The sequence below is a fragment of the Grus americana genome, chromosome 2 (genome assembly GCF_028858705.1).
Source record: "Grus americana isolate bGruAme1 chromosome 2, bGruAme1.mat, whole genome shotgun sequence".
In the NCBI taxonomy this organism is placed as follows: domain Eukaryota; kingdom Metazoa; phylum Chordata; class Aves; order Gruiformes; family Gruidae; genus Grus; species Grus americana.
Genome location: NC_072853.1, coordinates 9,271,784 through 9,286,288, shown reverse-complemented (window position 1 = coordinate 9,286,288; position 14,505 = coordinate 9,271,784). Strand labels below are relative to the sequence as shown.

At 35.8% G+C, this 14,505-nt stretch overlaps 1 protein-coding gene across 13 annotated transcripts in view; it reads left to right on the top strand.

Annotated features, from left to right (window-relative positions):
- Positions 1-14,505, top strand: part of PHF20L1 (PHD finger protein 20 like 1) — a 59,794-nt gene that overhangs the window by 10,544 nt on the left and 34,745 nt on the right. For 7 of the 13 annotated variants that reach the window (XM_054815975.1, XM_054815971.1, XM_054815966.1 and 4 more), the window contains exons 5-9: positions 262-350; positions 2,850-2,912; positions 6,630-6,837; positions 7,504-7,632; positions 12,047-12,129. In XM_054815975.1, coding sequence (XP_054671950.1) covers positions 262-350; positions 2,850-2,912; positions 6,630-6,837; positions 7,504-7,632; positions 12,047-12,129 — 572 coding nt within the window. The other 6 variants (XM_054815976.1, XM_054815972.1, XM_054815977.1 and 3 more) reach the window with 4 other exon arrangements.

Genomic DNA, 14,505 nt, shown 5'->3' with positions numbered 1-14,505 from the left:
TCTCCAATGAATTATGAGCAAAAATGACACAGTAGCTTAAACATGCTTGAAATTGTCCAAGTGGACAAAGAGCAATAATATAAAAGCAGGGTTTCGTTGAGGCTGTCACTTATTTTTCTTAAAATTCTCAATCCTGACTGTAGGTAACACCTGGTTACTTTGTTCATATAGCCTACAAAGCATTTTGCTAAAGCTTTCATAGTAACAAGGTGTGTTTGTTTCTTAACTACTCATAGTGATTACACATCAATCCTCTTCTAGGAACATTCACAGTACAGTTCTATGATGGTGTTATTCGATGTCTTAAGAGGATGCATATCAAATCTATGCCAGAGGATGCAAAAGGGCAGGTAAGAATACTTTAGGTATCTCTTTATTAGGTTTTATATAGATACATGTTTTTTATATATCTTGAGATAATAAAAATGTCATCTAGCACAACTAGTTTTAGATTACAGTCTTTATTCTAAGTCCTGCACTGCCTTGCTTCACCAGTTTTATGGATGGTGCCCCAGAGTGTGCTGCTCAAGTAGTCTTGCCTCTATCTGGAATGCCTAGCTGCCATACACTCCATTGCTGACTAATCTGTTCCCAAAGTTTTGTCTTGCAGAGTTTACAAAACCAGGGGCATCCAGAGACTTTTTCCTCTGGTGTCCTTTCAGGAAAAAGCTTTAGCTTGTCAGTAGTCTGTGCTGCTGATTTTTTTTAATTTATTTTTTTCTTTCTTCCCCACCCCATTTCTTTTGTTCGCTACTGTGGTAGCTTTTTGTCCACATGTTCTTATTAACATGACTGTTCTGTGGGGTTTTTCTCCCCTGTGTCAGAACTTTTGAGGGTTCAGACAGATATTTATCTCTGATAAAGTCCAGTTGCTGTTAAGGAAGAGATGCTGAGTAAAAGTTGAGGGAGGCTGTGAAGCAGAGGACATGCTTTAGTCACTAGGCATATCTTTACTTGCAAAGGAAAACAACACTGAAAACTGTTATATGCTTTCAGTAGAAATGCCATTGCATTTATCTTGCATGGTAACTGTATTCTCATAGTTAATGAAAAATTACTCCACTGAAACTATTTGAGACTCAAAGACAAGAAATGTGAGAAAACTGTTATTTGCTCCCATTTTTCTTCAGAATACTTCTAAATTGGCAAGCAAAATTCAGGTATTTCATAATTACTGTTGTAACCATCCATATTGTTACAAGAGCAGATGGATAAGCGAATTGGCTTGAAAACATTTCTCTATCCTGTCCTCCAGGTTACAGGCAGCTGTATGCCTGGGTTGAGCATCTATGCAAAGAACATGGGAACTTTGTGCAGGCAACTCTGCACTATTTAAACTATGTTTCCTCAAAGAGACTAAACTGAAATCCATAGTCATGCTAACACTGGCTTCTTGCTGTAGTCTTACAATAACTCTATTGAACCAGTATATAGTATTTCAAACAATACTTTCAGTATGACAGTAAGTTAGGAAGCTAGAGTATTTCATTTTCCTTCATAAAAATAAAACCTTGGGTAATGTGGTTGTGACTGAATTGAAATAGCCCTTCTGTGACAATGTAAGTCCCTTACGCCGTCCTGTGCTTTTTCTAGGGAGCTACGTTGTGTCTAATCTTGAGTTACTACTCTTAGGTCACAGGCATTTTCAGCTTTTAAAAAAAAAAAAAAATCCATTTCTTAGCAATTATTTTGATGTCAAGACATGCTTGATGGCAGTCCAGCTGTTCTATTACTTCTTATTTTTCTCAGTAGTTGAGAGTTATGGTGTCAGTCTCATCCATCTCAGGGACTGAACGTAGGTGGCTTCAATGAAGTCTTGAGAAAGAATAAGGGGGCCAAATTTACACTTTCTGAAATGGATTTGAAATTTTTAAGTTGTCTTGCAGCAAGAACAACACCAATTATGCTTTCTGTAATGCTAATTGATACTAGTCGTAGCATTTCATTTTGCAAAATTAGATAGAGCATGAAGTTCTGTAGCTTTCAAAGGCAAAAATACTTTTTTTTCTGCAACATCTCCTACATAAATGGTAAAATATTTTTTTTTTTCCAAAGTATATTTGTAGTATTTAAGAATAAAAATGTGATCTAAGATGTGGTTTGAAAATCAGTTATCTGAAACTGAGCTTTGTCTAAGCCTAGAACTCAAATGAATGTTTTTGCTTTTTTGTGTTATTTTATAAGAAATTTACTAAAAATTATCTAAAGCTTAAAAAAATGGTAAGACTATAACTTGATTTGAAAAAGAGTGGAGTTGGCAGATCCAACTCTTCATGCTTAATTTAAACCTATGACTTGTTTTTTGTTTGTTTCCAAAGGGGGGAAAAAATACCCCACAACCCCAAAACACTTCAAGGGATGAGTGTAAGCTTAGGATACTTCAAGTTCTAGTGCATTAGCAAATTTAACAAATGTAAGATCTGTTTGGAAGGTGTGTGCTAAGCATGCAGAATTTGAATTACATGGAGAAAGAGGGATATAGACTAGTTAATTCTTCGATTTGAGCTTAGCGTGTCTTAAAGGAAGAGATTGTAAACACTGTAATGCTCATACTATTTTTGAGTTGCAGCAGAAGTGTGTTTTTAATACGACTCAGCTGCGAGGGTGGAAAGGCAAAATTTTTACAGAGTGGAAAATGTGTGGCTCAATGCAATGAGACTATAGGTTAGGTTGCTCTGCAGATAAGTGCAAATTAATTGAAATCACACAGAAATGTGGCTAATGTAGTACAGAGAGAAAATAAAAAAAAGATGGGGATATTGAGACTGCCCTTGTGAGAGCACATATGAAGTATTCGGATAACTTACTTTTTCTGTTTCATCTTTTTGTTTTATCTTCGATGTAATTAGGCGCGCGAGAGGGAGCAGATAGCGCCGGAGCTGAGATTAGTGACGGAAATCGAACCAAAAGAAGTGAGTTTTGAGGAGGGTTTTGAAGGAGAGGGAGGGGACTTGGCACACAGGAAGAGGAAGCTGAGGAAAAAGCATGGATTTGCGATTGGGACAGAGGAAAAAAGAAGATGTGACAGGAGACAATGTGAGCCAAGATGTAGGTGGGGCAGACTGTTTAGAATTGAAAGGTGAGGGTAAGGAATCCAGGCTTGATGTGGAATCAGCCAGTCAATAGATTGATGATGTTTTATCTATGTGTATGTATGAATGTGTGGGAGTTGTGATTTGTCAGGAGAAGAAAACTAGCTGAATCTTTAGTACTGTAGAGAAGCAAAAAGGTGGTGAGTGTAGGCAGGTGAAGGGAGAACGATGTGTGTGTGAATTCTGCTATTGGCACAAGGGTTGAATTTTAGAAATGATTCTGGGTTTTGCCTTCCCACTGTTGCAGGTTTAAGGTTACACAAAGGAATATTTTAAAATATAAGTGTTTTAGCCAATTGATGCGTAAGGCTGTTGGGTAATTTCTACTAATGTATTTCTTGATCGTGCAATTTCCTGTGCTTTGATTTAGTGAATCTAATTAGCATAATGACAGTTTTCCTTAGTAGTGACAAAGTAATGTTTTGTCTTCTAACTACCATGTCTCATTACTTCCTTTCTGTCAATTTTCTCAGCTTACTTGAAAGGTGAATTTTAGTAAGAATAAAAAAAGAAGGAAATACACTTTTTTAAAGTTACGTGTGTAAATACCTTCACAGGAGTGAGATACTGTGGGAAGTGGGGAATCAGACTGGATGGTGCCAAGGAACTGGTGCAGAGTTACAAACCCACAGTCAATAAAGGGACAATGTCAGGACACGAGGGAGAAGTAGAGAAGACTTCTTTTAGGAGGATTTTGCTTTTACTTTATTAATTTATGATGTGTTCATATTTGGGCCCTTGACTTTGTGTATACTGAATGTTTTGGGGAAGAGTCCTGCTATTAAAGATTTACTAGTTTCTGTGATATCTATGATATTTAATGTCCTGCTATTATGGTTGACAGAGTAGATATCTTACAACCACCTTGAGACAGATTTCAGAATTCATTGTGCTATAGGGTTCCACTGTTATTCTCCCATTTTTTCTTAATATTTCTAAAAAATTTGTAGAAAGGCACAAATGCATCTTTTTGAAGGAGGCGATTCTGTGCTCTTCAAAAGAAATATAATCACCTTAGCATCTTAGATGCTAAATAGTTCTCACATGTCAGGAACTGTGCAGCTGAGCAATTGCTCAGCAGGAGTTCAAGGTTAAAAAGCAGAAAGTACCTGTGTCACTTAAGTGCCTATATGTTTACTCCGGAGCCAAAATAAAAATGGACCCACCGAGTTTCTGGCCAATTCAGAATCACAAAATTGTTGAGGTTGGAAGGGACCACTTGAGATAATCTTGTCCACCTCCCTACTCAAGGTTCTCTTCACTGATTTTAAATTTACATGTTAATCTAGAAAAAAAGTATAACTATCACCATAATCAATGTCTCTCTGTTCTGGCTTCTGAATGTTTAACCTTTGTTTCATTGTTTTATGTTTCCTGCTACCCTTTGTAAGCTCGGTGTCTTAAGGAAAATATCCAAACAATAAAATAAAATGGGAACAAAAACCCTTTTGTGTTGCACCAGAACAGCTGCCCTTAGAACAGGATACTTAGTTCAGCGTGGTCCTTGAAGCTCAATATCTTCAAAAAGCTTCTGGTTTCAGGGTGCTTAGCTTGACCGAAAATGAAAATGCTGTTTAGAAGCTGTTTTGATGCAGGCTGCGCTTCCTTTGCTTCCCACTTTTATCATAAGATCCAAGCTCCAGCCACGTTACTGATCCTCTTCATCCCTTGGCCAGGGTACAGTGTAAGACTTCTACTCTCAGGTCTCCTAACTCCTCACCAGCACAAATAGCTCAATCCTTTTTTTGTCCTGCTGGATGGGCAAGGCTCTGGATGGACTGGAGCTAATGTGTGTGCTCGTTTTGGCTGGCCAAAAAAGAGGTATGTGTGTTTTTGATTGACTATGCAGCTGGCAGTTAGACACGCTCTTTGTGGCTGGCATGTCACCAAATGGCCTTGGTAGTTGACTGTTGTGTAAGCATTGCCAAAGCGCTTCCAAACTTTGCTGCTGCTAGCTAGACTGAGTGTATGCATCTTGCATTGACAGTTTGGACGTGGAACACTTCATCTTAAGGAATCAAAAATGTTGGTGTTTCTAAGTACATTACTTGACACAATGTAGAAGCATAACCTACGTAAAGCAGTGATTTAAAAGTACTGAGCTATGGAAAAGCATAATACAAGGAAAAGTAATGCTTTGTATTTTGTGTTATGCTTTTCTCGTACATCAAAGAAGGCAAAGAAACCTCAGTAGAACAGAAATTTGAAAGACCTATATGTAATGAGTGGGGAAAAGTTGCATTGAAACAAGATTTATAAAATCAAGATACTTTAGGTACCTTGTGTGATAACAAGGAAACAGTTCCGAATAAAATATACTCTGTTTACAGTTGGGGGAAAAAAAAAAGTTTTACTATTTGTGAAGCACTCACACAAAACTAGACAAGAATAGTCTTTATCTCACCTTTTAAATATGTGGTAGTAGAAATCTGCAAATACTCTTGTGCCAAATTGCCATGTAGTAAATTATCATTTAAAACACTCCAGTGCTTAATTCTTACTGGTGGAGGATGAACATTGCTATTGTTTTTTGTATCGCACGTAACTTCTCCATGGACAAATTCTGTACCTTGATGTTAGAGAAAATTTGAAAAAATGCTTTAGTAAAAAGGATCAAGTTAAAATTTTTGCAATCAGATTGATCCCTGACACTCAGGAGACGTAAGGCAGGAGTCTGATCACCCCAAACTAGTGGAAAGAGCTTGGCTCAGCCTTGGAAGTATTTAGTTCTCTCTGACTTATAGGTGGCTAGACTTCATCTGCGTGCCAAAAAGTAGATCAATTTGAGCTGTATGTTCACCCCTTGGATGTTTCTGTATGGTCAAATAAGTCATTATCCAACATGGCAGTTTTATTACCTTAAATGTGGATTGTGAAATTCAGTCATATTATAGAGCACTTGATAGAAATTATTGAATGAAACTTGTAATGCATAACACAAAAAGAGTGCTATCTGTAGTTACTCTAGAAGCACAGATATTAGAATCATAGAATATCCTGAGTTGGAAGGGACCCATAAGGATCATTGAGTCCAACTCCTGGCTCCACATATATTGTTAGAAAAGAAAATAATTTATCAATTTAATTCAGGAAGAACTCTGCCCAATCATGCAGCTGGCTGGACCATGCTTTGAGTTGATTAATAGTTAAATTTGAGCAAAAATGAAATTGATGTATTTCACAGCCAGGAGGGTAAGAAAAAGGTCAGTGTTCTGGGTTTGGGAGCTCCTGGGTTTCTAAAGCTATGGCATATCAACCCTGTAGCAGGGAATGTGTGCAGCCAGAATTCTATACGCAATGTTTTTTTTAAGTTTTTTTTTTTTTTTTGCATTTTATCCATGTGGCATACTGATAATACTTCAAGATTACTTAGGCAATTTGGGAAACTCATTTTACCAGTCTTTGAGTAGTACCCATAAAAATGAATTCAACTACTCTTAAACATTTCTAGATGAAGTTTCACTGGGTTTATAAGTACTTTCTATTTAAGTCTCAGGCACTTTTTAATACTTACTTACCATTTTTTCCTTTTTGGAGGATTGGATAGCTTTGGTCAAAGCTGCTGCAGCAGCAGCAGCCAAGAACAAAGCAGGAAGTAAACCTAGAACCAGCGCAAACAGCAATAAAGATAAAGAGGACAGAAAATGGCTAAAAGTTCCTTCAAAAAAGGAAGAAACCTCAACCTCTGCAATCATGCAGGAAGTCCAAAAAAAGGAAGAGGAGCCTACATCTAGTGATACATTTGGTAAAAACAAATTCTATAAAAGAGAAAACAGATTTTTCTGTAACGTTGAAATAGAATTCCTGTTGTTAATTTTGCAGTTAAGTAATAACTAGTATTTCTAGAGGAAGATGTCTCATTTGCTATTATAACTGTTATGATCCATAACGTTAATCAGTTTAGAAATAATTTTTATCAGACAAATCTAGTTGGGTCAGCATTTATTTCTTGTGCAAAACCTCTAACTAGCTCTAACAAGAGCAGAACATAGGCTTTTTTTTTTTTAATGACTTCATTGTATGCTTTGGTTCATATTTCTGCATCTTCTATTATCTGTGAGACAATACCTCATCCTGTTCTAAGAAGAAAAAAATCCAGTATGGATGATATATCCATGTTCCGGGATGTTTGAAACTATTTCTGGGTTGATAAGAATTTGTTCATTTTAATAGTTTTTAATACTGCATTTCTCATAATAATGAGTAAAAATTACAATTTTTGAGGTAACCTGCATTTAATACTTCAGTGTGTAATACTAAATCTTCAGAATGTGTCATTTTCATTTTTAATAGAATTTTAAAGTTTCTTTACTGTAGTATTCTAATAGCAGTTCTGAAATACTTAAATATTTTGGGCATTGTAATGTATTTATGAAATGTGAGTTCATTAGATTTCTCTTCTGTTTAAAAGTAGGATTTCCTGTAGTGGATGTTCCAAAGATGGCCTTTGTGCAGGCAGAGAGCACGTTATCACACAAGAGGAAAAGTAATCTAGGCAACTCATTTCAGGCAAAGAGAGCTCGTCTTAACAAGATCACTGGTAAAATACTTTTTTTGTTATTAACTTTTTTCCTTTTTAATATAGTAAACTACACATGCTTGCATGTAAAGTCCTAAAGTAGATTGATAAAAGCACATTCATGAGGCAGGTATTAACTACAGTCTTTTACTTGTTTGGAATTTTAAAGGAATCTATAAATGGTAATAAAATCTACCTTGTTCATAAATTCAGAGAACGGTCTCAGACTTGACTTGGTCTATTTAGTTTTCTAGGAAGGTAACCATCCTGAACTGATAAATTTCTTGAGTATGTTTTAACTCCAGCAGCACAATTTTCTCCTTTATCAAGTGAATTTGGGGTTTGTACAAGTTATTAACATGGTCATGAGTTACATACCACCACTGTAAATTACAGCTTTTTTTTAGCTGTGGAAAAACTAAATGGTTTGTCATAGTTTGTCATGAAGTAAAACTCTTGCTGAAAAGAGTTTACAGTATGTCATTTGAAAGTATGCAAGTCTAACTACAAATGGAAGCAATGAAGATCTGAAACACTGTTTTTCAGTGTCTAAGGCATTCATTCCCTACATTTATTACTCAAAGGTATTAATGGAAAGCAAGTGTACAGCTATAGAATGCATTTTATACAACAGGAAATGGAATAATAGATATCTGGTCTTATCCTGAAAAGTTGAAAAATGCATTTTATTCCAAAATTTAATAGAAATTTGCTTAACTGTTGAAAAATTATTCCAATTTGTATCCCTCCTCCTCCATACCTCCCAGTAAGCAAATTGTGTTGCCAGCATTGATCCTGTCAGTATTTAGGATAAGGTAATATATTTGTACCTGTGCTGGGAAAGTATCAGATGCATTTCAGAAGCTGGGTGGAAAAAAGTTGTGAAGTCCACCCACTTAACAGAGAGGCCTTTGTACAGACAGTAAGGTAGAAATGCATTCCACTCATTATTCTAGTAAATAATATTTTGTGAGAAGTCTGACAAACTTTTCTATGCTATAGATGAGAGGAGTGTGGTTTTTTGTGTAGTAGATAGGGTGTGGTCATTCATATAAAAAGTCTTACTTGTTTCTATAAGATAAAAATAACCTGATTTCCTACAGTGTGTGATGATTTATTTTATTTTTTTTAGGTTTGTTTTGTCTAATCCAACCTTTCATAGATCAGCAGTTGAGGATGTTTAGCCAGTTTTCTTATGAGTGTAGTTCTGGTTCAGTGTCTCAATCAGTACTTCAATGTAAAGGAGAAAATAAATGAAATGGGCCACTGTGGAGCATAATATGAAGGAAGCAGACTTTAGAAGAAACTGTCTTCTGCCTCCAGGATTTTCTTTCCTGGAAGGTTTCTTATTTGGTACCGAGTTTAGTTAACAGATGTCTAATTTATCAGCCTGATTTCTCCTTTGCCCATACTGCATACACCTCAGTTAAGTCCCAATTTAATTGCTGCCTTGAGCAGTAGAAGTATAAGATTATATGTATATGCACACACTAGTGAGATATATTTACAAAGCCTGGTTACTTTCTTTCCAATACCAATTAGTAGCAGAAGATACCAAAACCAGCTGATAAAACTGTAGATCTAGAAATTATATTTTTCGGTGCTTGTGGATAGATTCTCCTTTCCTAAGGAGCTTTATGAGAATAATAGCAGTTGGGCAGGCTCATACAGACTGAACTGAATAATCAGAAAACATAATGTTGTAGTGATTGGCTTTGTTATTCTAGAAACAGTGTCTGTCTGTCTCCATGAAAGCATAATCTGGTAGTAGTGAGTATGTTACCATTCAGTGAAAGTGAATTAATTCTTTAATTAAAAGATGAAATTTGTCATGCTTGATAGTTACTTTGTGTAACTGTTTTCAAATTAACACACTTTTGCAACTCATACTGTAGTACTTTTTTTTATCATTGTATATAATATTTTGAAAATGTGACTGCTGGTGACCAAACTTTTTCTTGCTCTGTGCTTATTTCTTATGCTTGAAATACTTGTAAATTGTTGTTTGTGTCTCTGACATGAGCTTTTAGATTTGAAGGAAGGTTGGGAATCATACTGGTGTACCCATCAGAGTGCAGCTGTTAGGAAACATTCATATCTTATGGCTGTATTGGGGAAATAGAGCAAATAATGTGGTTGTAGGAAGCTGTCTGAAGGGAACTGTTTTCTGGATTTAAATTCAGCATTCAGTGTTTGTTGCAGAAAGTTCTCCTTGTCTGCCCCAAGGGCCACAGCTGCATCTGGTGTTCCTTGCTCACCATTCAACAAAATAAAGTTGCTTCCTTTGCTCCTTTTTCTTCTACTACACCCATTGGGGGAAATTAGATTTCCCAAAGGTGGAGGATGTCTCCTGCTAAGCATGTATCAAATGTCATCTTCCAATTAATTTTTGCCTCTGTTGAAATGCTTGCTTCCACATCTCTTGCTCCATTGTTGATACCTAAAAGAACATCTGCAACAAGCTTACAGAACAAAACACTTCTGGTTCACTATGCTACCCCATGCTTTTTCTTTAAGTGCTGTTACTGAGAGGGGATGGTGAACCTCTAGTCCTGCTGCTGTAGTAGCTTGTGGAGTTGTTTTGTCTTTCTACAGGCATGGTAATTGGTTAGAAAGATACTTAATGGGGTAGAGAAGAAGGAAATAAGAAGGGTTATATATTCACAGGTCTGACAGTCTAGGTTTGTTTCATGGCTTTACTTTCTCAGTACTGAACATCTAACTAGAAATAAAATTAATAGAATCATGGGATGGTTTGGGTTGGAAGGGACCTCAAAGATCATCTAGTTCCAACCCCCCTGCCATGGGCAGGGACACCCTCCACTAGACCAGGTTGCCCAAAGCCTCATCCAACCTGGCCTTGAACACTTCCAGGGATGGGGCATCCACAGCTTCTCTGGGAAACCTGTGGTTTGTAGAACCACAAAAGCTGCCTTATAGACTGTAGCTTGCTGTTTCGTATTCGTACTTCACTTAATTTTGAAAATTATTTATGCTTTTCATCGTAGGTGCATGGTGGTCAATATAAAGAACACTGCTAATTTTGCAACTTGATTTAAACAGGATAATTTGAGTCACAAAGGTTTATTTAGGTCCATGAAACATAAATCTTTTATGAAGCCTAATGCAGAATTAAAATCTTTCCTGATAATTTTATTTGTATTAATATAATAGCAATAAGTAAGTTTCTGCTTTTTGGTTAATCTATTCAGCTGTAAAATCAATTAGTTTGCACCTCTTGGTATGGATGTGGTGTTCTGAAAATTTTATTTAAAGCATAACTACTTTCCAGTAAACTGAAACATAATTTAATCTGACATAAAGAGTAAATGGAAAAGGCACCTAGTATTTATCGTGGAATGATGAAATGTGATAGCTCTCTAGCAAAATACCACACTGGTTCTTGTGTGCATGGTTTTTGTTTGTTTATTTGGGTTTCTTTTAAGTCCTGAATGCTTCCTGAGAGTTCAGGCTTCACTAATTTATAATTCCTTGGGTATTGTGCACTGTAAATTAGTTCTGAGCACATCTAATTTTTCACGGAAGGCAATAGGAATTTTCTGTGGATTTGTTAGCTCAAGTTATTTTTGAGGACTTAACCTCTCCACCCCCAATATTGATACTTTCTGGGATTGTAATAGCAACTTTTCAGATTTGTGGTTTTCAGTGTTTATCAGTTCTACTTTGTCTTACAGCCTAGAACTTTTTCTTTCTCTGATACTTAGATAATTGAAATTATTGCATGAAGTAGAACTAAAGCTATTGCTACATGCTCAGCCAACAAAAAGCTTCCTCATATTTATGTTGCCTTGTCTCTTACAGGTTTGTGGGTTTTTTTAATAGTAGTGATATTGTATGAGTTCATGAATGAAGTGGCATATTCTGATATATTTTCTCCCAATATGACCTTGTTATTGAGGTAGTTTGGGAACCCCACTGCTGAGAATATTAATTTGGAAATTAAATCCCTTGTTCTGTCCTGTCTAAGAAGGGCTTGCATGTGTTAGAGTTAAGAAGTAGTAATACAAATTCTGATGGGAATTTATTAAAGACTGGAAAGGTGGGAAAGAGAAGAGGTTTGTAAATAATTTTGATCTCTCAAAATTTGCCTAAGTATCATAGGCTTGATTTTAAAGCCCAAGCACCTTTAAAAGAATGGTGATGCATTATTTTACAATTGATAATTTGATTTTTGTCTTGTTAGTGGAGATGCCAGAGAAGTACCTCTTGTGAAAGGGCACCGTCATGGGACCATCCTTAAACTTTTTGTTTCTTCTAATTTCAAGTGTTCAGCCTTGTGTGGAGCTGTTTCAGAGGGAATTATGTTGTAGATATAAGCAGTTCATATTTCTTGTCTCGCCGTTTTGCTTTGTTTTCCACAAATTCTTGTTGCAAGCTGCTTCTCACTAAAACTTTCTGTAATTTCTCTCCTAAGGCTTATTGGCATCCAAAGCTGTTGTTGCGGATGGTGCTGAAAAAAAGGAAGGCAACAAAGAAACAGCTCCAGTCCTGGAGCAGGTATGAAATGGTAGAGTTTGATTCTTTTGCAAGGTTCCCACTGGAGTGTGCCATGGAGATGTAGAACCTACAACATTAAAATTTGCCCCTTCCGATATAATAGGGAACTGAAAATTGATCTTATGTTTACATTTCTGGCAGAGCCAGAAGTATGGAATTTAATTGTCTCTAAACACAATGTTGACTTGAATTTCAGTAATGAGCTTTTGTGTTAGAAAACTAATAGAAAAAAAAGAAACATGAAGTCTCCATCCAACAAATGTGAGGAGACCAGTATCCCAAGTTCCGGTTTTATAGCTGGAATCATGACTGGCTTAGGAAAAGACCCTTACACAAATTTAATTTGTGTTTAAAACAGGGTTTTTTGACATGAAGTAGAACTTCTTTTAAAAGAAGTTTCTTTTATATTGTAAGAATTTGGTGTTGTAGGCTTGTATGTGTTTTATGAACCGCTCAATGAGCCATACATTTTGCAAGGGTGTGTATTTTAATAAATACAAAAAAGAAACTTTTAAATAATGTTAAGGGTCTGATTTTTAAACCTGCATATTTGCAGGACCTGAAGGCTGCCATTTTATCTTTGGCTTCTTCCATTGTGTTCAGGCATTGCTTGACTCCGAGTTGTGCATTATCTTGCATATTAAAAGGGCTGAATGCCTAAGCATGGTAGAGCAAGCTAAGGATGAACAGTAGTCTTCATTCAGGATATCTTTGTTTTTCAGTGATCTAAATCAGAGCCTTAATGTAGTTTTAATACAGCTTTTTTGTATTCATTTTCATTCTTCTTCAACAGCAGCATTTGATTAAAATAGCCTTGCTGCTCGCAATTCTTAAAAGAGCACTTCTGTTCTTAAGCCCCGGCACACTCTATGAATAGTCCCTACCCCAAACTTTATTTGATATTTTGGTTGTACTGATTCTTTAGAGCTGATATATAATTGCATTGCTGTGGTGTTTCCATTGACACTGCATTGGATGCGAGTCTTGTCAATGGAACGTGATTTTCTGTTTTTAATGCTGTCACTGTAATGGCTAACGGAGCCACTACGGTGTCAATGCATTGACCGATATTTTGCATAAAGGTTTACAATGTATTGACGTGACATTCCATTTCTCAAATTTTTGCATATTAAAGATGCTATGATTTTATTGCTACTGTGTGTGATATTTTCAATGTGCAAAAAACTGTGAAATGGCTTACAGCATGTTGTTTTTGGAAGAATCATTACAATGTAAATCTTATCATGCAGAATCCCATTACGGTGAATGGGGCTTTGTGGTTTACATAGACTGTGTATGCAACAGTATAAACTACAGTGCATATTTACTAAAAACTTTTTGTTAATTCTTAGACTTAGTAACTCGGCTGTTTCTGTTTTATTGATTAGATACAAAAAAAGATGTCTCTGTCATTGTTTACATGCTAATGGTCTGAAAAAACCTCATTTTTGGAAATGCTAGTTAAGCTCCTTTAAAGAGGCATCTAAAATCCCAAATTGTCCTATTCCTTTGCTTCTAACTAAAACCAGAAACCTCACAAACATTTAAATGATTAACTGTGGGGAGGAAAATTTTTGAGCTTAAAGCTTTTTCACTGCCCAAATTCAAATTAAAATGGCCGAGTTATAAACCTCCCCAAAAGGTTGTCCAATAGCAAAGCAGACATTCCTTAGAGGTTTTGACTGCTACTGCTATAAAATTGAATGGCTAAAATATTTTGTAGGTTTTTTTAATAATGTAATACAGAACATGGTAGAAGTATTCAGGCCAATAGCCGAAAACTGACTTTGTTGATGGAAGTTTATTTTATTTATATTTATATATTTTTAGTTTACAGTTGTCTTAAACCCAAAACCTCAGATGATTAGTTGCAGATACAGTAGTTTATTTAACTGTATTAGGGTATGTCATGTTATATTTCCTTTTGACCAAGACCTGATTAGATGAATAACATTAATTCATTAAGGTTTTTAATGTTAATTTGTCCTGTTAAGAGGTTAAGCACCTTATCAAAATATTAATTTAATTTTTTTAATCTTGTTTAAATAACTTTGTAATTTGAAAGTAATGGATGCTGTAGTAATGTCTTTCACATCTGTGAAGATGAACAATAAAATTGTTTATTTACAAGTTACGACTCTAATTAATTTCTGGTAATACCTCTCATAACCAGCATAGGTATTCTCTACAGTTCATGGAATATTTCGTTTAAATGAATAAACTGCACTTAGTACATGTGTAATTGAGTTATTCAAGGTAGAACTGATGTCTGCTGAATGGGATGTTTTGCACCGGATCTTTACCTGGTACTTCCAGCAAGCTATTCATGTAGCATTCAGGGGTGCTCTTTTACAAACAGAAAGTGCACTTGTGGTA